Genomic DNA, 24,923 nt, shown 5'->3' with positions numbered 1-24,923 from the left:
AGTGACAGGGGACAGACCATGCAGAAATCTGGGGAAAGAGAGTTCCAGGCGGGGAAAGGGAGCCCTGCCTCCCTGGAAGGTAGGCATTAGGAGAGGGTAGCAAAAGATCGGACAGGTGTGCGGGACCTGATCCGGCGGGGCCAGGTAAAGAATTAAGTTTTAAGTCTAAATTTCTTGACTGTAGCAAAATGGGGTGAGGTGGTGGAATGGCTTAAGGATGTGTGTTTGGAGGCTAGGAAAGTCAGTCAGAGGTCAAGCACACACTCCTGGGCCGGAGCCAGCTAGGTTTCTTTGAACCTCCCCCATCTCGCCTGGAGCCACAAATCCGTTTAGTGACGCGACAGGCCCGGGAAAGCGCGCACCCTACCTCAGGAAGCTTGGCTCTCGGCGCCCGCCGTAGACGTCGTGACACAGGAGACCCGTTGCCTTGGAACCAGTGAGACGCCACTCGGCCTCCGCTGCTGCCGAGAGTGCCAGCGTTGGGCCTCGGTCACCATGTCGGTGCTGGACGCGCTTTGGGAGGACCGGGATGTCCGCTTCGACGTCTCCTCGCAGTGAGTCGCTCCCGGGGCCTGTAGAGGGCGCCGCAGCGAGGTTTCAGGAGGAGCCTGCGCCCCAACAGCTCACGGGCCTCGCGAGAGCGGGAGGAGGTTTGCGCCTGTGGTCCGCTCCCGGGGAGACCCCGGTTTGGCTCGGCCACTGCGGGAATGCATGTGAATTACAGTGGTTCAGTCCTGTGCGATCCGTGGCCGCGTCCTGACCCCGGGCACCTATCAGAAAGCTGAGCCCAAATACGTCCAGGACCATCCAGGGCTTGGGCGTCCGGTATACCCAAGTGAGCTTGGGGTGCCAGTTTCGTGTGGTGGAAGAACGTTCGGCAGGGACTCAGGAGCCCAGGGTTCTAAAACTAAGCCTGGAATATCGACACACATTGTGGGCCCTTAGACTTCACCGTTCTGAGCTTGAGCCTCTTCGTCTGTAAAACAAGGGAGGTGGGAATAAGCATTTTCCAAAATTCCTAACCACGCAAACTTTATTTCCATAAGTTTCCATCTTATTGTTCATTTAAACCACCAATAGGAAAAAGGAGCTACCTTTTGGAACCTCTCAACAGAAACCTTGGGTTTTTTTTAATTCCATGCCTTAAAGAGAAAATAGTATCTGCCTACCCAAAGTCCCCGGGGGAAATGCCCATTGGGATATTAACTGTTGGAAAACAGTAAAGCTGAGGTTCTTGGGTTAATGATAGGAATGAAGCTTCTTAGCCACTTCTTATGATTCCTTATCATGAACAAAACCTTGGATAGCCAACGAAATATTAACTTCTAATTCTAACATGGTCTTAGATCCTTTAAGAACTTGTGAGGGAAGGGAATTTATAAAATTATAAACGACAGTTACATATTGCTCACATCCTATGACTTTCTATTATTCTTGGAGGGTTCTTAATCCAAACAAAGGTCCATTTCATGAACATTTCCACTTTATTAAATATTTATCAAATACTTACTATGTGCTATTTACTGTGCTGATAGCTAGGGATAATGATACCCACACCCCCATTTTAGTGCAGGAGATACACATAGACAACTTTTTTTTTTTTTTTTTAACGTGGTAAGTGCCATCCTGAATACAGAATAGTTCATTCTGCTTAGGGAAGACGTTAAGGAAGAAATAATATTTGAGTTCAGCCCTGAAGGTTGGGCAGGACCTTATCAGATAGACAGAAAGAGAGTATTCCAGAAAAAAAAAAAAAAAAAAGAATAAAACATTAGGAGCAGAGTCTTGGAAGTACAAACGTCATTGGCTAGAAGGCAGAATTGGCAGGTAGAGGATGGAGGAACAATCAGAAAGGTAGAGTAGCCAGACTATAAAATGTTTAGCTGAGGATTTGGGACTTCATTTTCTAGGCAGTAGGATGATGTGGAAGATAGCAGGGAAGATATATGATCATGTTTGCATTTTCAGTAGGTAATTAAGCCAACGCTATGGAGAATGTGTTAGGCTGTACCATATACTCTGCTAGGTTTTTGTTTTTGAACACTCTAGATGCATTCTGTCAGTTAGCAAACTTCTCCACTCTATTTCCTTTTATTCCCTGTATCTAATTGTTTACCAAGTCCTAACGATGCTTTGCTTTAGCTTGTTCCTTCCATAACTGCCTGACCTCCTTTCCTCTACTCAGAAACCTCTGAAGGTTTTCCGTCATCCACAGGACAAGGCTCATATCTATCCAACTAGCATTCAAAAGTAGTGGCATGCATTTTTCACTACCTCTTAACATAGATCTTCTCCAGCCAGATCAATCTTCCCACATTCCCTCATCATTTTTTTATTTCTGGTCTTTAATCATGGACTCTCTCCCTCTCTTATTTCTCCAAATCCTACCTCTCATTCTAGTTCTGACTTCTTTGCATGTCCCTGGTCACTCCAGGCCCCACTAGTCTCCAGGTTCTAGAAGTTCTTAAGACCTTATTTTCAAATGCACGAGGATTTGGTACTGTATCATTTATACTGTTGGCTGTTTTATCTGCATATGTCTCTTCTGTCTCTAACTAGATTGTAAGTGGGTATAGTTGTAGCTATAAAATTAAAGCCTTGATATTTATCTTAGACAAATGAAAACAAGACCTGGAGAAGCCCTTATTGATTGTTTAGATTCAATTGAAGACACCAAAGGAAATAATGGGGATAGAGGTGAGTATATTTCCTAATATTTTTTTATATTTCTGATTTGATTTACAAATGATAAGTCATATCAGCTAGAGAATAAGATGTGAGACAGCATTATGTGTAAATATAATTGTGAAAGTGAAAGAGTTAAATCTACATAAGACTTTTGTCAGACTTAAAGAGAAGAAAGAATAGGTATGAAACCTGCAGCCCGGGGAATACAGGTCCTTAAATAAATCCCAGTTTTGAAATCAGCTTTCTCCAACATAACTATTAAAACTCCAGGATTCCTGTCTGTAAGGAGCATGGGATAGTTCTGACTTTTGAATCTGCCTCCCCACGAAAAGAATAAGTATGTCATAGCTTTGCTATCTGGAGCCATGCTTCCTTTTAAGAACTCCAAGAGTAACTCACAATGTCCCAAGACTGACACCTGGAGATGAACATATGGAGTACAAATTTAGGGCTGTATTGTGAAGTTTATTTGTAGGTTAAGCACTGAAGAATCATGTGAGATGTCTGAGGAGTAGCCAGAGTTGGACTCTAGAGTCCTTCCCACCCCAAACCAAATCCCAAAGGCTTGAACTTTGAAAAGTCCCAGGCTTCATATAGCTGTAATGGAGCCAAGTCCAGTGACCAGGTCTTATAAGCGTCACTACTGTTGTTTAAGAAAAAAAAAATAGGGGATGAGTAGGCAGCTTAGTATATCTGAAAAGGCTTTTTAAGGGAAAGGAGGTTTAAGAAGATGGGTCATAAACCTCTTATTCAAGAGAAGAGTAAGTGGGGGGGAAAGGAGCAGACCTCATTCAGGTAAGAAGGATCAGTAAATCCTAGAGAAGGAACAGTAACCCTTAGCAGAACAGATAAGGAGGAGCAGTAAATCCTAGAGACTGAACAGTAACCCTTATTGGCAGAACATGCTCACTGCAGCCTTTTTTTTTTTTTTTTTAATTTTTAATGTTTATTTTTGAGAGACAGAGAGAGAACATGAGCAGGGAAGGGGCAGGGAGAGGGAGACACAGAATCCGAAGCAGACTCCAGGCTCTGAGCTGTCAGCACAGAGCCCGACGCAGGGCTCGAACCCATGAAACGTGAGATCATGACCTGAGTCGAAGTCGGACACTTAACCGACTGAGCCACCCAGGCTCCCCAACACTGCAGCCTTTCAAGTGGCCACTTGCTCTTTGGGTCTTTCTTCTGGTCTGCTCTGGAGTGGTATGTGAACAGCAGGTTTAATTGTGGGCCTTTCTTCCCTGTGAAGGGAACCTGTCATAACCAGCAGCCTATAGGCACATCCTGTCAGTGGCAAGGGCCCATCCTTGAAAGACTGCTTAGATCACATTTATGAAATGCTTCCTAGTGTCAGCCAGGCCCAAGTGAGAGTGAGGTGTGAAGATTTCGCAGCAAATAAGAAGTCTTAGTTTGTGCCTTTGAGGGTGGAATAATAATCTCTAGATGGCTAGATCCTGACAAACCTGAATTAACTTAAGGAAGCCCTGAGAAGGTTTAGTTGTTCTCATACAGACTGGCAGGAACTCTTATGTGACAGTCCATCCACCAGTCCAAACAAAGACTACGGGTAATAGACCATTTTTTAATTCATTGAGCACTCATTAAGTATAGAATCATATACTAGCACTTCAGAGTAGAGAGGGCAAAACACCTCCCTGCCAGAAGTCTCCATCATAGTGCCTGAAATCTTCCTATTAATAAAAATAACTGTATTTGTACACATCTCAGAAACAATTCCCCAGAAAATGGCATTTTACAGGAGTGTGCAGAGATGCTGATTAATAAGAAGGTAGAAAAGAGAAGGGGATTTCTGTCTTCTAGCCATCTCCATCCCTTCCTTCCCAGCAGTTTGAAAATGACCAAATTAAGGCATTACAAAGTTCAGGAGACTCATGTTAAAACTATAAATACCCCAGGGTGCCTGGGTGGCTCAGTCGGTTAGGTGTCTGACTTCAGCTCAGGTCATGATCTCACAGCTTGTGAGTTCAAGCCCTGCATTGGGCTCTGTGCTGAGAGCTCGGGCCCTGGAGCCTGCTTTGGATTCTGTGTCTCCGACTCTCTCTGCCCCTCCCCAACTCGTGCTCTGTCTCTCTCCCAAAAATAAATAAACGTTAAAAAAAAAAAAAAAACCACATCAAACTATAAATACCCCAAAAGATTAGCACATTTAATCCATTTCACTGTAAGTAGCCTGACGTGAAATTATCAGATTAGCTTTGCACACTGAAGCTGTATGAGAATGAAACAGCCATATTTCAATGTTTGGGAGATTAGGAAGAACAGGGACAGTTCTATTTTGGTGTTTGGGAAGGGGTTTTCAAAGAGGAAAGAGTATGACCTGGCTATAGATTACTCATCAAGAGAATTCTGTGGTTATAATTTGTTGAAGAAATATTGGGGTTAAACAAAGTTAAGGGAGTTTTATTCAGGATATCTCAAAACTATCCTAATATGCTAATTGCATTCTAAATCTGTAAGACACATAGTTTACCATGCTCAGATTTACTTGACTTTATTTCCTTAGAGCATTTATAGAGACGACTATTTCATAAGACACACTTTGAGAAAGGAAGTTATCTAACTCTATATTTCAGTATAAGAATGTCAGTCTGAGGCTAGGAATGAAAAGCATAAAGCCTTAAGCAGACTTTAGCCTGGTCATAACTTCATATGAGCAAAAAAAATTTTGTTTATGGCAAAAAAAAAAGGGGGGGGGGTATATAAGTTCTTATATAAATGAGAACTGTTAAGAGAGTACTCCTGTGGCAGGGATTAGTGTATATATGAAAGTCCTTTGAGAAGGGTGATTTCACTGAATGAGTTTGTAATTATGCCATCCCATACTCATTCTCACTTGTACATTTTTGACCTGCTGGGACCTCCCAGAGCAACTTCCACCAAGACCCAATTCTCTCTTTTAATCTGAGTTAAACCAAGCTGTTGGCATTGGATACCTGTATCCCCTCTGTAACTATCAGATTTTGTTTCTCTGGGATTCCAAATCATGCACTGTATACTTTATATAGGATAGATACGAACAATAAACACATTCAGTTGCTAAATGTATGAAAATATCTGTGAGGATTACTGCTGATACTGAGCCAGAAGTTCTACGTCTACCTCTTTCTGTGCTGCAAAAATGGGTCCTTATATAAGGTAACCTATTTTTGTTTGTTTGTTTGTTTGTTTGCTTTTAGGGAGACTCTTAGTAACAAATTTAAGAATTATCTGGCACTCTTTGGCATTACCCAGAGTCAATCTTTGTGAGTATTTTTGTTAGATGATATTAAAGAATAAAAATACTTTGTCAAGTGAACTTGCACGTGGCTTTTGATACCAAAAAAACTGTACCATGAAATATGTGGGAAACTTAAATTGATAAAAACTTGAGCAGCCCTGTATAGACTGTATCATTATCCAAAAGAAATGTTTTTCAGTCTGTCCATTTTGTCTCTTGGACATGAGATTAGTGCTTTTACACTGAATGGTTTTGCTTTTGTTTTTGTTCTTTACTTACCTTTGACAACTTGCTATGACCTGTTTAAACTAATCCCAAAAAAGAGGGATCTAAATTCTAATAAAAGTGCAACCTTCCATTGTGTTAAATTTCGTTTTACTTATTTTTTAAAACTATTTTAGATTATCCAGCAAGACTTTTTCTCTTGAGGTAGTGGTACTAAGCTGTTCAGTGAATAATACAATATAGGTTTTAGAGAAGCAAACTTCCTTTCTCCCATGCTGTGAACGTTGTTTGTGCAAAGAGGCAGAATTGATATTCTAGTTCTTTTAATTATTTAACTTAAATTTGTAAAAATGTTTTAAAGTATTTTATATATTTTTTTTTTCTCTCGGTTGATTGTATCATGTTCTTGAAATTCTTTGCTTGAATTTTAGCTATCGGTTACAACTGCATATTGAGCATTACAACAAGGACTGCTAACTCTGTAAGTCTGAACAATCTTATTGAAATGTATGTACTGAAGAAACATTAACTATTTTGAGGTTGGACTTTGTTTTCACTGTAAATGAGAGTTGCTCCTAAAGTCTGAACTTTTAAATAAATTTGTTCTTACAGAAATTACGAGGCCAAAGTGAAGCTCTTTATATACTAACAAAATGTAACAGTACTCGTTTTGAGTTTATATTTACAAATCTGGTTCCTGGAAGTCCTAGACTTTTTACTTCTGTGATTGCAGTACACAGGTATGGTAATACTTTATGCATTATTGAATAATTTTAAGGCAATTCTATGATATAGAGGTTTAGAGGATAAAGTTTATCTTCCTGCAAGCTCAAGAAATTACAATATCCTGAGAATATATAGAAGAACATACTGCGTTATAATTTAATAAACACTTTTAAGTATTTATAAAATACATAAGACTACTGAAAATTCAAAAAAAAAAATTCTACTGAAGGGGCGGCTCAATCAGTTAAGCATCCAACTTCAGCTCAGGTCATGATCTTCCAGCTCATGGGTTCAAGCCCTGCATCAGGCTCTGTGCTGACAGTTCGGAGCCTGGAGCCTGCTTTAGAGTCCTCGTCTCTCTCTCTCTCTGCCCTTCCCTGCTTGCTTTCTCTCTCTCTCCCTCTCTCTCTCTCTCTCTCTCTCTCAAAAATAAATAAAATATTAAAAAAAGAAATTCTACTGAAGATTCTATTAAATTAGCTACCAAGGAAGTGACAGTGAAATAGAGAGTTCATTCAATTCAGATAACCAAGTTGGATAATTCAGTTAATGAATTAAAAAGATTGTTTTTCTGGCAGTAGAAGGCATTCTGGGTGTTTTCCCTAAAGAGTTTTATTGTTGTTTTTCTTGTGTGTGTGTGGTTGTTTTGGTTTTATTATTTGCTAAATTCTTTTCACTATGTTAGCTCTTTTTAAAAAAATATTTTTTTATGTTTATTTATTTTTGAGAGAGAGAGACAGAGAGACAGAGCATGAGCAGGGGAGGAGCAGAGAGAGAGGGAGACACAGGATCCAAAACAGGCTCCAGGCTCTGAGCTGTCGGCACAGAGCCCAATGCGAGGCTCGAACCCATGAACCGTGAGATCATGACCTGAGCCAAAGTTGGATGCCTAACTGACTTAGCCACCCAGGCACCCTTCTTTTTTTTTTTTTTCTTTCTTTTTTTTAATTCTATAAAGAAATGCAAGTTTACACTTTCGCATTTCCGAGCTATGTAGAAACAACATATGTGCACATAGATTTTCAGGTGTCACTCAACTTCGTTCTCATGTCATAGATTGCTTTACTGGAATATTTTTCTAGTAAATTATCACAAGTTCATTATTCAGCGCCACATGTTGTGCTTTGACTCATATCATTTCCTCCAAGTTAATCTGCAAAGAGTGGCAGTTTGCTAAGAAGCTGCAGAAAATCTGGAACGCTTCACGAATTTGCATGTCATCCTTGCACAGGGGCCGTGTTCATCTTCTCTGTATCGTTCCAATTTTAGTGTATGTGCTGCCAAAGCGAGCACTGTAGCTCTTTATTTTTAACCAGCCCTAAGTGCTATGATTTTTTTAAATCTTGGCTAAGATGACAGGCAAAATATGCATATACACATATTTATACACACACACAGAAATATATATACTATTGTTTTAATTCGCATTTCCTTATTACTAGTGATGTTGAAATATTTTTGGCTATTTAGTTTTCTATTATAAATTTCTTAATTATGCTGTCATCTGTTACGTATGTTGCAAATTTATTTCTTAATTTCCTAGTATATTATTTGATTTTGCATTTTTTTGATGATTTTTTTTTAATATTTTTTTAACGTTTATATATTTTTGAGAGAGAGAGACAGAGCATGAACGGGGGAGGGTCAGAGAGAGGAAGACACAGAATCTGAAACAGGCTCCGGGCTCTGAGCTGTCAGCACAGAGCCCGACGCGGGGCTCGAACTCACGGACCGTGAGATCATGACCTGAGCTGAAGTCGGCTGCTCAACCGACTGAGCCACCTAGGCGCCCCTAACGTTTATTTATTTTTGAGGGGGGAAGAGGGGCAGAGAAAAAGGGAGACAGAGAATCCAAAGCAGGCTCTGCACTGACAGCAGCAAGCCGATATGGGCCTCGAACCCATGAACCATGAGATCACGACCTGAGCTGAATTTGGACATTCAACCAACTGAGCCACCCAGGCTCCTCAATTTTTTAATCTACATAATGTTTAGATTTTTTGAGATATAATTCATATAGCATAAAATCTGCCATTTTAAAGTTTACAGTTTGATAGTTTTAGTATTTCACAAGATTGTACAACCACCATCATTACCCAGTTCAGAATATTTCTGTTACCCTAGAAAGAAACCTTTATAGCACTGTAGTCCATATGTCACTCCCCATTCCTTCCTTCTCATAGCCCCTGTTTTACCACTGTAAAAACCACTGTTTTACTTCTGTCTCTATGGATTTGCCTATTTGAGACATTTAATATAAATGGACTCATACAATATAGTGCCCTTTTGTATCAGACATATTTAACTTATATAATGTTTTCAGCATTCATCCATGTTGTAGCATGTATCAGGACTTCACTCCTTATAACTAAATAGTATTACATTGTACGGATATATTTTGTTTACTCACAAACCATAGACATTTGGGTCTTTTCTACTTTTTAGCTATTTTAAATATTTTTCAAATTCTGTTGGACATATATGCCTAATTCCCAGTTCTGTTGGACATATACCTAAACCTTCGCTCTTTATTTCACTTTACTTAGAGATGTAATACGAAAAGGAGTTTGAAGGAAGCATAGAAACTGCTTTTCTTCAATATTAAAAAATAAGAGTTCCCCCACAAATAACTCACAGCATAGTTTCCATTTTTTCCACTGGTTAAACATGGATGATTATAGCACTAAAGGAAATTAAGATTTATAGGCAAATGCTCAAATCCTCCTCTTTCACAATTTTTTAAATGTTTATTTATTTTTGAGAGAGCAAGGGTGAGCAGGAGAGGGGCAGAGAGAGAGGGGGCAGAGGATCCAAAATGGACTCTGCACTGACAGCAGAGTTTGAGCATGTTTGTGGGGCACTCACTCACAAACCGTGAGATTGTGACCTGAGCCAAAGTTGGATGCTCATCCAGCTGAGCCACCCAGGCACCCCTCCTCTTTCATGACTTATATGTTAGATTAATTAAAGTAAAAACCATAAGTTTGACAATGAGTATTATGATTTATGTCAATAACTTCTAAAGTTACTCAGGCTAAGAAAACCCTTTAGTTTTATTAAATGAGTAAATTAGCCTGTAATTTTGTGGAGTAAAATTAGAAGTAACAATCAAATGTGATCCAAATAGGTATAATGAAACTAATCAAAACTAATAATAAATACAGAATTATTTACAGAATAATTAGATTACAGAAATACAGAAGAAAATTATTTATTATTTATCAGTAGGAAAGCATGAAGAAAAAAACAAAGGGATTTTATATATATATAAAACACACACACTCACACACAGATACATACTGTCCTGTGGTCTCTTTTGGAGTTGGTACACATTCATTCCAATTTTCTGTATGGAGGTGGATGTGATCATAATGTTCTCAGGTTGCAATGAGAAAAGTAATTGGACTCCTGTTTATGTCCAAAGAATAATGGTGCCTTTGACTAAAACAGAGAAATGGAATGAAGCATTTTGTTTGATAGGGAAAAGAATTTCCATGTCTATTATAGGTAAGCATTGTTTTTCAGCTTAGAGGGAAAATCTGTTTCCTTTCATTTGTGCTGTATGATATGTGCTGTCTTAAAAATTAGACATCTAAAAATAAACCTGTTTATTTATTTTTAAAATAAATAAACATTTATAAATGCTGTACCAAAATGATAAAGACTAAAAGACTGATCACCAAAACTTACTGAAAAGCAAATTTTTAAATTTATTATAATAATTACTTGAGTGATGTACATAAAGTATTAACAACTATATATTTTGGTAGGTAGGTAAACATAACTTAGGAAAACCACATTTTCAGGGTGGTTTAGTCTTTGTTTGTTCTTTTTTATAGAGCATATGAAACTTCTAAAATGTATCGTGATTTTAAACTGAGAAGTGCACTCATTCAAAACAAGCAACTAAGATTATTACCACAAGAACATGTATATGATAAAATCAATGGAGTATGGAATTTATCCAGTGATCAGGTATTGTGCAAAAAGCTAATGAACCTTTTGGGTCAGTGCTTTGTAATTACTTTTCCATTTATCATTGAGTTTATATGTTCATTTAACTCTTAAAATAAGCATTACATCTGATAAGTTAGCATTAGCTCTCAATATAAAATAATATTCCAATTTTCATATTTTCATGGTTCTGTGCTCTTTTTAGTTTAGCAGCATTTGTTCTATGTAGAATTTACAGTTGGAGTAGACCTTGGAGATTATGTAGTTCAGTCTCCCCATTCACTTATAAATTAAAAACTCAGGCCCCCAAAATTAAATGACCTCACACATCTAGTTCATCTGAGAGCTATCTTCTTCCCCCTATGCTGTATTACCCTCCAATTCTTGATAACTTATGCTGATGGAGGAGAGCCATGGGTGGACAGTCATGGAAGCCTTTTAATTTGGTCTTTATGGAATTAAACATATAACTCATTTGGTGATTCCTACATCTATTATTGCAACTTCTCATTTGCTCCTGCAGTTAAGACCAGTTGAAACATACAAGCAACAAATAGTTGGAATAAGTAACAAACCAATTTCTAGAGAAAAATTTGTGTCTTACTAAGAATAGTTTCCAGCCTTTGTGTGTGTTATAACCTAGATTCGACTGATAACCACTGGATTAAAGCTATAGCATTTGAAGGAAAAGCTTTTTGCTAAACATTGAATCATAAATTTAAATTACAATTAATTTCTAGTTTTAAACTCTGGTAATGGTTCTATAATATATAGACAGCTTTCCATCTGAATAACTACTCATCAGGAATCAGCAAACTTTTTACTCTGAAGGGCCAGATGGTAAATATTTTAGGCTTTGCAGGACATACTGTTTCTGTCATAACTTCTCAGACTTGCCATTGTACTAGGAAACCAGCCATAGGCAACTTGTAAACAAGTGAGCATGGCTGTGTTTCAATAAAACTTTATTATGGACACTGAAATTTGAATTTCATAAAGTATTCATGTGTCATGAATTATTGTTTTGACTTTTTTCCAGCCATTTAAAAATGTAAAAATTATTCTTGGCTTCTAGGCCATACAAAATGAAGCAGCAAGACAGATTTGTCCCACAGACTGTAGTTTACAAACCCCTGCTTTAGGTAATAGCTTAGATGTCACTTTCTGAAACCTTCCTTTTGTTTTGCCTATGCAGTCTGTACTTAATTGCCACCTCAAATTATTCCTGTTCTAAAATACAGAGCTTGTCTATACCCTCACATTAGATTGTAGGCTTTATAAAGTAGGGGTGGAATTACTCTGTTCAGTTAGATCCTTACCATCTAGCACCACACCTGGCATTTTAAATTAATTAATTAAGATGTTCAGGATTATCAGAAATATTTTATTGAAAATATGGATGTTATTGTAACCTAACTTATGTTTATTGAAAAATAATAAAATAAAATAAAATATGCCCTCCTATTCTTTTAAAAAATCCTTAGGAATTTTGCAAGTTGTTCTGTTCTTCTAAAATGAGAGGAAAGAATGACATAAATAATTACTCCTTCTAAACTCAGACTTAGTATTGTTTAATGGGATGTGCACCAGGAATAAGGAGGCTGAAATTTTTTGTATAACAATTTCTTGCAAAATGAGAGTGGATGAGGGAAATATAGATACTTATATATATATGTTTATTAACAATGATGATTGAGAAATAAGTGGTCTTTTTTTTAAATTAATTTATTTATTTTGAGAGAGACAGAGACAGTGTGTGTGGGAGGAGGGGCAGAGAGAGAGGGATAGAGAGAATCCCAAGCAGGCTCTGTGATGCCAGAGCAGATGCTGATGCAGAGCTCAAACCCATGAAGTGGTGAGATCACGACCTGAGCCGAAACCAAGAGTCAGACACTTGACCGAATGAGCCACCCAGGTGTCCCAATAAGTGGCCTTTTCTGATGTTTCAAACCTGCTTATCCCAGAAGAGGGCTTTTTAGATTTTGGATTTGTGAGTTAATGTTTTATGCCCAACCTCAAAGTATAAAATAAATTCCTCTGGGAGTATATGGTGGAGAGAAGGTAAAGGTAAAGGTGGATAATGATATAGATAAATGGTAGAAGCAGCTAATTTTCGTGCCATGCTATTAAGTACTAAAGATTTTTTTAGCTATCATCCTGAAGTAATTTTGTTGAAGGGCCATGTAATTGGAAAACAGTTTGATTTATAGTTAGTATTGAAGAGCTATAAAATAACTCTTATGGACTAATGGGGGTTATCACATGTGTTTTGTCTCTCTTACCACAGTTCCCTTGTCTTAACTTACTCCAGGTTTTGAACAACAGTCCTAATAAGATGTAACACTTGTAGAATGCTTACTATGTGCTATACATTGTGATAAGGACTTTATAGGGGTTATTTAATCAAATCTCCATTTTACATTTGATACAATGCACCAAGAACAAATCTGCCCGTGCTCAGGCAACTGGTAGGTGCTGATGGCATAACGATTAGAGTCTAACTCCAGAATCCAGGCTTTCAGTCATCTAGTTGTACTTCGATTCAGTGAATAATGAAGTCATTAATACTCCATGATACTCAATTCTAGTATTCTCTGCTACTGTGATAATCAGAATTACTCTGGTGTTTAGAAAATAAAGAGTAAGTATTCAAACAAATGATCATTGATGTATCTCTCATCTTTCACAGGGAAATTTAGGAACCTTTTTTATTACCAATGTGAGAATTGTGTGGCATGCAAATATGAATGACAGTTTTAACGTCAGCATACCATATCTGCAAATTGTAAGTGCACGCATTTTGGTGACCTTGTTTTAATGTAGATTATTTCTGTTCAGTAGTTAATGGAACTTTCAGGATTAGATGAATTCTATCTCCCTCTTTTTTTCCCCCCCAAGTTTATTTATTTTGAGAGAAAGAGAGAGTGCACAGAGGAGGGGCAGAGAGAGAGGGAAAGAGAGAGAATCCCAAGCAGGCTCCACACTATCAGTGCAGAGCCTGACGTGGGGCTTGAACCGTGAGATCATGACCTGAGCCAAAACCAAAAGTCAAGGGCTTTAACCAACTGAGCCGCCCAGGTGCCCCTCTATCTCCCTCTTTTTAAGTGGCAACAGTGTAGCTAAGAGCAGACTTTTAAAATGTTGAGAATTTACAATTTCAGCATAGAAAAGACACAACAGTACTTACATTCAAGGGAAACCCCAGCATTATCAACTTGCTATTAAGAGAGAAATATGCAGGATTTTCAAATTTTTAGTAGTTACCATACAGATTAAGATGTGTCTTTCTTTCTTTCTTTTTTTTTTTTTTTAAGATGTGTCTTTCTTAGGTTCCAGTCGGAGAGTGTTAGCTACTAAAGTTCTCCATAACCTTTTCATGAGGTAGATGTATAGTGGTTCTTTCCAAGTCTTAAGTATACTGCTCCACACACTTTGTTTTGGCTCTCTTCACACTTTCTGCTTTTAAAGGCAGAATGAAGTCTTTAATTCTGTGAATGAACTGTTTTCACTGTTTACAGAAACAGCATTAATACAAGCTAGATTCATACTACAGGTTTGGTGAAAGGAATCAAGATGGTTTTTAGTGATAATGATTTTAGCTTAAGTTAAATTAAAGCTGTTAAAATCCAAAATAAGAACTAACTACATCTGAGACCAGTTGTTTTGAGAGTAAAGGCAGTTCTTTTTATATCTTCTGCTAAGTATGTGATTCAGTGAAACAGATAGTAAATTCCAATAAACTGAAGAATTTCATTTACATAAGGAAATTACATATAGGACTCTAGTGCAAATTAGATGGAACGTAAAAATAGTTAATGAAAATCCTGTGTGATTTGTCTATGGTAATCACCCTTATTGTGGGATATAAGAAGTCTTAAGACTAGGCAGTTTCATTAACAACTATTTATTGAATAGACACAGTGTATGTGATATCTGGAAAATGTTATTTTTTAAGACTTCTGAGTTTACAAGGATGGTTCTTTGTAAACTGTTCCCAAGCCTATCTTTTGCCAAATCGTTTGATTTCTGAGTTACTTTAAAATATCTGATTGTTGGGGCGTCTGGGTGGCTCAGTCGGTTAAGCGGCCGACTTCGGCTCAGGTCATGATCTCGCGGTTCGTGAGTTCAAGCCCCGCGTCAGGCTCTGTGCTGATGGCTCAGAGCCTGGAGCCTGTTTCAGATTCTGTGTCTCCCTCTCTCTGACCCTCCCCCATTCATGCTCTGTCTCTCTCTGTCTCAAAAATAAAATAAAAACGTTAAAAAAATTAAAAAAAAATAAAATATCTGATTGTTAATGTGACAAATATTTAGCACCCATTCTGTGCTAGGTGCTAGAGAGATAGTCGTGAACACCATGAACCAGCACACAGTTCCTGCCTTCAAAGAGTTGTCAGTCTGGTGGAGAAAACCAACACATTAAACAGAAAATCGTAAAAACTGATAGGAAGAAAATGATTTCTGGCCATCTAAAGACGTATAAGAATTTAATAACCATGGCTGGGGAAGATATGACAGAATCTGCATAGGTATTTGATAAACTGGTGTTTGTATTGTTGATGGCTGTTTTATATGCGTTTACATATGTTCTAGCTTGCCTGACCTAATCTGTATTGTACTAAAAAATTACTGAGTAGTAAACAACCTTGTGCTTTTTGTTCTTCAAATACGATACTTTTTGTTATTTAAGAATACAGTTACCAAAAATGGCCTTTGGAATGAATTCAGCCTGGTGCAAACAACTTGCAATCTGATATCATCACACTCTGTCACTAGGACAGTCATATCCATGTGACTTTTAAAAACTAACCCAGCCTTAAAAACCACAAAAGATGCTGGCTCTCCAGTACTAAAAGGTTGCTGGCCTTTGGTTTCAAATATTCAGAAAAGTTGTGGACTCCCTGATTGGGGGGGTGGGTGGGGATATTTGAATCAGATAATTTTGTGCACATTTCAGAGATTTCCTCTTTTGATTACCTAACAAGTTTGCTGCCTGTTTCTAAGTATGAACATTTTCATTTTTTACTTGATCTCAGTGGGAGTGTAATGCAGGAAAGAGGGAGAATTCTGTTCTTTAGATTATGAAAAGTGGTTACTGTGTAGAAGTTGAAAAACTTGTGTTAAAGAATCACTACTATCAGATAGTAAAAACGTGCATTTTTTTTTTTTCATTTTACATCTAGCGTTCAATAAAGATTAGAGATTCAAAATTTGGTTTAGCTCTTGTCATAGAAAGCTCTCAGCAGGTAAGATATTTTCTATTTGTATTAATCTTTAATAGATTTTTTAAACTATATGACTGTCTATATTTTTAGTTTTATTTCTATAGTAACCGGTTTACATCCAAGAAGAATATTAGCTATAACATGAAGTTATATGAAAAGTTTAAAATCATGCAGTAATTGTCCACATAGGAAGAACCTTGCTTATGTTTGTTTCTTTGTTGGGCAGACATAACCATTATCATCATTATGATTATCATTTTTTTATGTTTATTTATTTATTTTGAGAGAGAGTGTGTGTGGGAGGGGCAGAGAGAGAGGGAGAGAGAGAACCCCAAGCAGGCTCTGAGCTGTCAGCATTGAGCCCAACACAGAGCTCCATCTCACAAACCGTGAGATCATGACCTGAGCCAAAATCAAGAGTTGGAGCCTCAACTGACTGAGCCACCCAGGTGCCCTATGATTATCGTTCTTAATGACAGAGTTAAGTCACTGTACTTTTCATGTATTATCTCAATCTCTACCCTATGATACAGTTACTATTTTTTCCCCATTTTACACTCAAGGAATCCGAGGCTTAGAGAAGTTAGGAACCTTGCCCATAGTCTCACAACTAGTAAGTGGTGGGGATAGATTTTGATTCAGGTCTGACTGATTCACAAGAGTGTCCTAGGGAAACACAGATATATACAAATAGACACACACATGCACCCTGAGATTATACGGTATCTAATTATAATTGCTGTGCCCCATTAGGCCAGTTCTTTGCAGAAATACATTTAAATAAAACATTTACTTGTAAAATCACTGCTCTTCTAAATTCGAAGTTTGAATATGAATGTCTACTCACTCCTTCCCCTTGGCCTGCAGATTAGTAGCTTCCATTTACTGAGTGCTTGCTAATGTTCCAGGAACTGTATCAAATGTCATGTGTACATTATTTTATTTAATACAATTAGATAACTGTTTTATGGCTAGAAAACTGAGGCTTAAAAGATTAAGGAAAATATGTTTCCCAGCGTCAGATAGTAAATTTGTTGTAAAACACAGAATTTGAACCCAAAAGTATATGCTCTCACCTTTCACAGAATGCTACTTAATTGTTTTTTAAGATTTTTTTTTAAAGTAATCCCTACACCCCATTTGGGGCTTGAACCAACCCCAAGATCAAGAGTCACATGCTCCTCTGACTGAGCCAGCCAGTCGCCACCCCCCGCCCCCCACCACTACTTAATTTTTTAACACTCTTCAACAACAATCTGTCGTGATCAGGTTCCTTTCCTAATTCTTCAAGGAGAGAGCCTCAGCTAGGCCATTCCCTTTCTTCTTTTAATATGGTTTATTGTTTTTCAAGGTCTAGCTCAAGAAAAGCTTAGTTCCCTTGGCCATCATAATATACAGTGTATTTTTTTTTAATCTTAAAATATCATCTTTGATATTTATAGATGAAATGATGTGATATCTGGCTATGCTTCAAAATAATCCTGAGGGGTGAGAGGAGGAGATTTGGGGGAGAGGGAGGTTAAATATGGAACAGAGTTGGCCACACATTGCTACTTGTCAAAACTAGAGATGGCTACATACGTGCTTATTGTACTGTTTCTTCTATTTTTGTATGTGCTTTCAATTTTTCATTACAAAAATTTTAAATGAAAAAATCAGCTTACCTATGGTGCTCTGAAATAAAGACTAGAGTTATAGTTTATCATATACTGTGATTACCATTCCCAGGCTTGTTTTTTCTTTTTTTTTTCTTTTTTTCTTTTTTTCTTTTTTTTTTTTTTTTTGTACAGAGTGGAGGATATGTTCTTGGCTTTAAAATAGATCCTGTGGAAAAACTACAAGAATCAGTTAAGGAAATCAATTCACTTCACAAAGTCTATTCTGCCAGTCCTATATTTGGAGTGGATTATGAGATGGAAGAAAAGGTAATCAGTTCAGTATGTAAAATACAGAGTACGCTTTCACACATCTATAAAATTCAGACACACATACATGTGTACAATTTTGAACTTTGTTTAAAACGATGAATGTACAGACTGCTCAGTGAGCATGACCCCCTCAGCCATCATAAATTTGCAGCTATCCACCTGTCTGTCCACTGGCTGCTCCGTCGTCATTCCTGCCCTTCTAGGTGAGAGGTTTATTCAGAGAAGCGTCCATGTGCAAGGCTCCTATGATGTGGAAAGACTTCAGTCTCTCACGCTGTTTGGTTTTTATTCCACTTCTGCCTCCCCTTAGCATTTGGGCAAACCTTACAGGCCTTACAGATACAATGCTTTTCTCACAGAGTCCCACCATATAGCAACTCCAGGAGTCTATTCCATCAATAGGGCCAGGTCCGTTCCCTATTCATCAGTGCCTCTGACATACCAGTTAGGAAGTATTTTGAGTATCATGTCCATATGTCTTCTCTTTGCTTTCTGTATGATTTCTGGCTTTTGCCCCCAAACCCACCCTGCTCTCCAGGTACATGAACTCTCCTTTGGCTTTATTCTTCAGCCTCTCCAACTAGGACCCTTGTCATCTGGTCTGTCACTGGTGTCCTCACCAGCCACTACATCGGAGATGTCCTCACTGTCTGCTCTGTCAGTGGGACCCTTGCCAGAGGTTCTGTCTCTGGTGCCCTCACTGACTAGTCTTCTCACAGGTGCCCTTGCTATCTGTTATTTTGCTCAGGCCCTCACCGTACACTGTTACTGGTGCCCTCGCCACCCACTGTCAGTAGTGTCCCTGCTGGCACTCAGCATGTTGAGCCATATCACAAAGCATATACATTACCTGTCTCTTCTGCTCTTGGACTACAGTGCGTGAGGGAGAAGATCAAGTAGGGCTGGACAGCTAAGTTCAAATCCACACCCTCCGACTTCAGCCAGGCCTTTGTTGCCTGGTAGCACTCCTTGCACGCAGTTTTTTCTCTCCCTGTAGTACTCTGTATATAGCCCCCTCCCTTCCAGCTGAAACTTCTCTGTGGGTTGCTGACTGCATTATACATACGTTCATGTATTTCATCTCCTTAACCATCATTTTCTGTTTTCCTCCCACTCTGCACTTCCTTCGGCATTCTCCCTTTCACTCGGCCTTCTCTGTACATTGCTCAGCAATGTCAGCCGTCCTCCAGTTCCGTCCACGTACACTGCTGTACACGACTCCCACATCTTTTGTTCCGACCTCGACACGTTCTCTCATATTGCCAAGCCTCCAAATATTTATGAAGATATTCACATAAATGAGTGTTCCAAATAACATAAATCGAATTTCTCATTTAAAAGTTTATCTGAGTATTTTAAGTAAACAAATAATTTTCCAAGTCTCTAAGCTACCCTGGGACTTGATTGAATACCTCAAACTTGGCATACCTAAAATGCTATCATTTTTCTCAAAAGCACCATCCTACTGATGGACCTATTTGTTTATTTTTAGCATTAGTCAAAGTCAGCCGTGCTCAAAAGCTGAGATTTCCTTTTTTGTTTTTCTGATTGTCTTATTTCATACATTCAGTCAATCATACAGCCTCCTCCCTTTTCCTATCCCTTTCTTTACACTCAGACCACAATTACTGTTATGACTTTTCCTTCCAGAATAATGTTGTGGAACAAGCATGTTCCTTGGAACCTGGCAAACCTGACTTTAATCTCACCCCATCTCACCATTTATTTGTGATTCTAGGCAAATTTGAAGTACAATTTTCTCATTATAAAATGAAGATAATCTCTCTCACAAAGTTATTGATCATGTCCATGAAATGCCTGGCATATGAGAGGCACTCAGTATGTTAATTCTCCTACAAATTCTCTGCTTTTCATTTCTTCTCTTTTCTTCTTTTTTGATCCGCAGTGCATAATAGCCAGCCATAATGACTCACTCTTAGCATCTTGTGTTAAGCCCCTACTCAAAAGCCACCTCTTCAGGGAGGTCTTCCCTGACTACCATCTAAAACAGCAGCCTCCGTCATTTTTTTGTCCCTTATCCTTGCTTGCTGGCTTGCTTGCTTCTTTTATTTTTGGTACCACTCATCAGTCTTCATTGTAAATAATCTCCATGCAGTCAGGGATTTTCATCTATTTTCTTTAACCACTGTATCTCCAGCAATCAGAACTAACACATAATAGGCTCTTAGTGAATATTCATAGATGTTGAATGGCTGCATTGAACACCTACTGTTCCAATTCACTGCTCTAAGAACTTTATATGCATCATTTCATTTAATCCTCCCAACAGTACTCTGAAGTATAGTATTATTATCCTTATCTCACAGTTAAGGAGATTGAGGCTTAGCTAGGTTAAGTTACTTATACACAGTTACACAACTGTGAATGTGGTTGAAACATTCAGGCTGTCCTCAAAGAATCAGGTCGCTCTTGTCAAGTAATACACTTCTACCCTACACACCCCTCCCACCAATTACCTATAGTATAGATAAAGTCTAAATTCTTTGGGCTGGTATTAAAGAATTTCAGTAGACACCAGTCTACATTTCCTACCTTATCTGCACAGCCACAGTATCTGGTTGTACAGCTTATGCACTGCCCAACTATAAGAACCTGGTAAATGTAGTGTGAATGATGCTCCTTTGAGGTTGTTCAATACAGTAGCCCTGCTAGCTTCTTCTGTCTCATGGGACTCTTATATTCTGGCCATACTGGATTATTCATCATTCGTCAGCCACATCCTGTGGTTTCTCACCTTTGCTGATGCTGGTCCCCTCTGCCAGGAATACCCTTTCCCCTAACCCTACCTATGGAAGCCATCTTCATCCCAAAAGGCCTACCTTATATGCCACTTTTTTCTTCATGAAAATTTCTGGGATTCACAAGCCAGAAGTCGTGCTGTCTATATACATTTTTATTATAATAGATAAATTGCATTTGTTACAGCTACTTTTCATTGGTTAAACCATATGATATTAATCTTTGACCATTTTTGACTAGTAAAAATGGCAATTTCATATGTTTCAACCTAGTATTTAATTATTTGTAATTGTGTTTTATCTGTTGCTCCCTTCCCACGAGATTACAGACCTTTTGTAAGGACAGGAACTTTTTACCCTTGGTAGTAGTAGCATAGTGCCTAACACACCAAAGATACTAAAACATTTGAAAAATGAATATCAGTACCATATTTTATTTCGCTTTACCATTAGAATAGTCCGTGCAAATCATATTTCTTTTACTGTTCACAAATTCTGTTTAATGACCATTTCAGTTTTAAGGAAAATTGAAAATTTGTTGTTATCCAAACTTAGTTTTTTTTAAACCATGTGAAAGAAAATCAGATAAAGTCCAATGAGAGTTTTTTTCTTTAAGGATATCTCTAAGTATCATATTAAGTATGTGTAAATTTGTCATTTTAATATTTTTGATGATATTGACTTCATATTTAAAACCTTGATGTTTAACTGATTACTCAAGGTAATTTTAATAGAATATAAATTATGGTGTATCTGGGTGGCTCAGTTGGTTAAGCCTCTGACTCTTGATTTCGGCTAAGGTCATGATCTCACACAGCACATGAGTTTGAGCCATGCTTCAGGCTGCTGGCAGTGCAGAGCTGCTTAGGATTTTCTGTCTTCCTCTTTCTTTGCCCCTCCCCTGCTCTCTCTTCTCTCTCTTCTCTCTCTCTCTCTCTCTCTCTCTCTCTCTCACACACACACACAAGTAAATAAACAGAATATAAACTATGCAGTGATTTTTCTAAGATTTGAGTAGTTTGCAACTGTTTTATCCTTTTACAAGTATTTACAATTCTCACAGCACATTTTACTAAAATTATTTGTTGAATTACTATTACCTCTTTGATGCATTTTAACATCTGCTGATTTTTAGCCACAGCCCCTTGAAGCTCTGACAGTTGAACAGATTCAAGATGATGTAGAAATAGACTCTGATGATCACACGGACGCTTTTGTGGTGAGCATGATGAAGACGAGCTACTGAAAATCTTATGATTTTTAAAATCTGAGTCATGTTTAATTAAGTAATGGCTTAAGTATGTAAAACACCATAGAACGTGAGACTTTTTGAGAGTTATCTTACATATGAGTTGGAAAGCAATTTTTTCTTTAAGTTAGGGACTTGTTCTTTGAAATTACCTTTAAGTTACCAAACTGGGAAGTAGTTTGAGAACACAATTATTCGGAGGATTTCAGATCTGCAAAAGATTTTTCATACCTAAGAATAATAGAACATGCTAGTTAATTAAATTAATTTAAAAATCTATACTTTTCATAATTAGTCCTTATGAGATGGACTTCCCTTCGATTTATTGGTGTATTACCTTAAAAAGGATATTGAACAATGAACTTTTCTGTTGCAAATTTGTATTATTTAGCTTTCATAGCCAGAATAATAATAATGCTTTCTATATATGGTGGTGTATAAATCTGACTAGCATACCTCTCTGGGAACAAGTATTTTTAAACAAGTGTGAAATTCGTGTAAAATATTTAATTATAAACTACTACTACCTCAAATGTATGCATTTGCTGATACATTGAAGCACTGATTGCTTTGTTTTGTTTTGCCAGCATCTTCTTCTAAACCAAAAGTAGGGATAAAATTTTATAGCTTTTAAGTCATTCTTTTTATCTCCTTTCGGGTTAACAATGCTAATTATGTACTAATTACAAAGCACATTTTTTGGAGCTTAAAGCTTGTAGTCACTACTAATGACTGGCAAGTTAAATCTGCTGCTAGCATAGTAAAGATAGATGACAAAAGCATTAGACAGAATGAAACAGAATGTGAAATATATGTAGTTACACAGTTGTTTTATAAATGAATTACCTATTTCTTAGTCCACTCACCTATTACATGTTGAGTATGTGAAATATTATTTTCTTTGTCTTATAGGCTTATTTTGCTGATGGCAATAAGGTAAGGACATTTTACCTATAGTATATGAAAAAAAACTTTCTGTATTCTAACATTTAGTATTCACAAAACTTATGTGAATCCTATTTTTTGTTTTTTTTCCCTCTTCCTTGCCCACCTTCTTCATTCCCATCTCATCCTCTTATCTCACAAAAAGCAACAAGATCGTGAACCTGTATTTTCAGAAGAACTGGGGCTTGCAATAGAGAAATTGAAGGATGGATTCACCCTACAGGGACTTTGGGAAGTGATGAGTTGATCTTGAGTTGAGCTGGATTTCTATTTAAAGATATCTCAAGATTAAGTACTAGTCGCCTGCTATAAGGCATGGAATAGTTTTTACATTTACAGAAAAAGCTTTTAAGAAAGAGGGGTTTTTTTAATGATTAAGGAAAAACTCATTTATCTAAGATTTTATTGCCTCTCTTCTAAAAATTATATTTAAAATTGTAATCATCACATATCTGGTTTGTAAATATGTTTATTTTGTATCTAATGCTTGTAAATTATTAGTCTGCAGATATTAAAAGACTGTATCTTGTTGGGTTAATAAAGAACTTATGCAGCACCATTTAATGTTTTGAAAGCATTATTTAAAACAATAAGATTATTCTTATGGAGTTATCAAAATACTGCTTTTTTAATTTTAAAATCTGGTAAATGAATTATCAAAAAGCTCCAAATGTAAACGAACTCTAATATAAATTATGACCCTTAAATTTGTCATGTTTAGGTGACCATTTCTGTAAAACCTAAAAATTATAGCTAACTCTGAAGTATATCAACCCCTGTGTAATGTTTTGGGCACTATTTTATAAGTAATTTCAATATAGATTTGACAAGAATACATTTATTTAGTAAGGAAATAGTTTTAAATAGTTTGTAAATAAACAGTTCATTTATTGACTTTCTCCTTGTTTGTATTCATTGAAACTTCTTTGAAGTTTTCAAAAATAGAGTATTCTCAGATTTCTTGGTTAGCTAAGATTTGGCAACTTCTCTGGCATCAGTGTTTTTTGCCGCTGCTTGGGTATAAAGAAACATTGTAAGGAACCTTTGTCAAATCATTGAAATCAGCAGAAAGAGCCCTCTTTCTCTAAAGAGAAAGGAGTGTTTTAGAAACATTAAAATGAGATGCAACGGTATGTACAACCATAAACACATAGTACAACCAAATGCTACCCTGAGTTTAATAAAAATCAGTGAACAAAAGCTATACATTGGTTTCTTTATCTAAAAAGGAAAAGATTTGTACATTTTTAAAGGTGGGGTTAGAATAAACAACCTATGTTAAGGGGAGAAAAGGTTGTTTGAAAAATTTATACAGGTCACAAAATGCTGCCAGGAATATATTTAAATAGTTTTTCAAGCAAAACAAACTTCATAACTGCTTACTAGTAAGGAATCTTAAATGTCATAGCATGGTGTTTGCATCTGACTCATTAATCTTTTCAAATGTTAGTTGTTACTTGTAGAGAGAAATGAGTCATTTATTGTTTAAACACGGGAGCAGCTGTTCATTTTTTCTAGTGTGTTAAAACCTTCACTGACATCTATAAATGGAAAAAAGAGTCAATGACCTCTTCTTTCAGCTGTTGTTTTAGCAGCTGACAGTACCATTGACTTCACTGTGATGTAAAATAAAAGAAAAAATCTTTACTCATGGGTAGAAACCTTGAAGTTTAGAAATACAGAATTCACTGATCTGGGGGCATTTATTCATTCGACAAATATTTATGGAGCACACAAGGCCCTGGGGCTATAGCATTGAACAAAGCAAACCAAAAAAACTTCCTGTCTTCATGGAGCTTATATTCTTTTGAGCATTTTTATGAATACCAAAATTTGAAATTATACAGTATTTCTATAGCCCCACTGAGTTCGGAAACTGTGACAATATAATTTTATAATAAAATAGTTCATGAAGAGGTATACAATGTCATCTGCATATAAACAAAGGATCAATTTTTTTTCAAATCATGACTTCTGCATTCCCTAATCAAT

The 24,923-nt window shown here is 37.2% G+C and overlaps 1 protein-coding gene and 1 non-coding gene across 6 annotated transcripts; one reads left to right on the top strand and one right to left on the bottom strand.

Moving 5' to 3' along the window:
- Positions 1–207: 207 nt before the first annotated feature.
- On the top strand, positions 208–23,490 carry BBS5 (Bardet-Biedl syndrome 5). Of its 5 annotated transcripts, none has more exons than XM_058714807.1 (12): positions 215–554; positions 2,615–2,697; positions 5,883–5,948; positions 6,580–6,629; positions 6,761–6,888; positions 10,714–10,849; positions 13,518–13,613; positions 16,009–16,071; positions 17,841–17,975; positions 21,873–21,956; positions 22,899–22,922; positions 23,077–23,490. In XM_058714807.1, exons 1-12 carry the CDS (start codon positions 496–498, stop codon positions 23,176–23,178), a joined length of 1,026 nt encoding a protein of 341 aa, XP_058570790.1. In that variant the 5' UTR covers positions 215–495; the 3' UTR covers positions 23,179–23,490. The 5 variants fall into 5 exon arrangements, with proteins under 5 accessions (XP_058570823.1, XP_058570815.1, XP_058570790.1 ...); XM_058714816.1 differs by having other exon boundaries at positions 538–650; XM_058714825.1 differs by lacking the exon at positions 215–554 and adding an exon at positions 657–835.
- On the bottom strand, positions 8,061–8,167 carry LOC131505772 (U6 spliceosomal RNA). Its single transcript, XR_009258548.1, has one exon. It is a non-coding gene; the product is annotated as a U6 spliceosomal RNA (small nuclear RNA).
- Positions 23,491–24,923: the final 1,433 nt, after the last annotated feature.

Source organism: Neofelis nebulosa, chromosome 2 (assembly GCF_028018385.1).
Source record: "Neofelis nebulosa isolate mNeoNeb1 chromosome 2, mNeoNeb1.pri, whole genome shotgun sequence".
Lineage (NCBI taxonomy): Eukaryota > Metazoa > Chordata > Mammalia > Carnivora > Felidae > Neofelis > Neofelis nebulosa.
The sequence above is the reverse complement of the archived record's forward strand: the minus strand, read 5'-3'. Positions and strand labels throughout refer to the sequence as shown.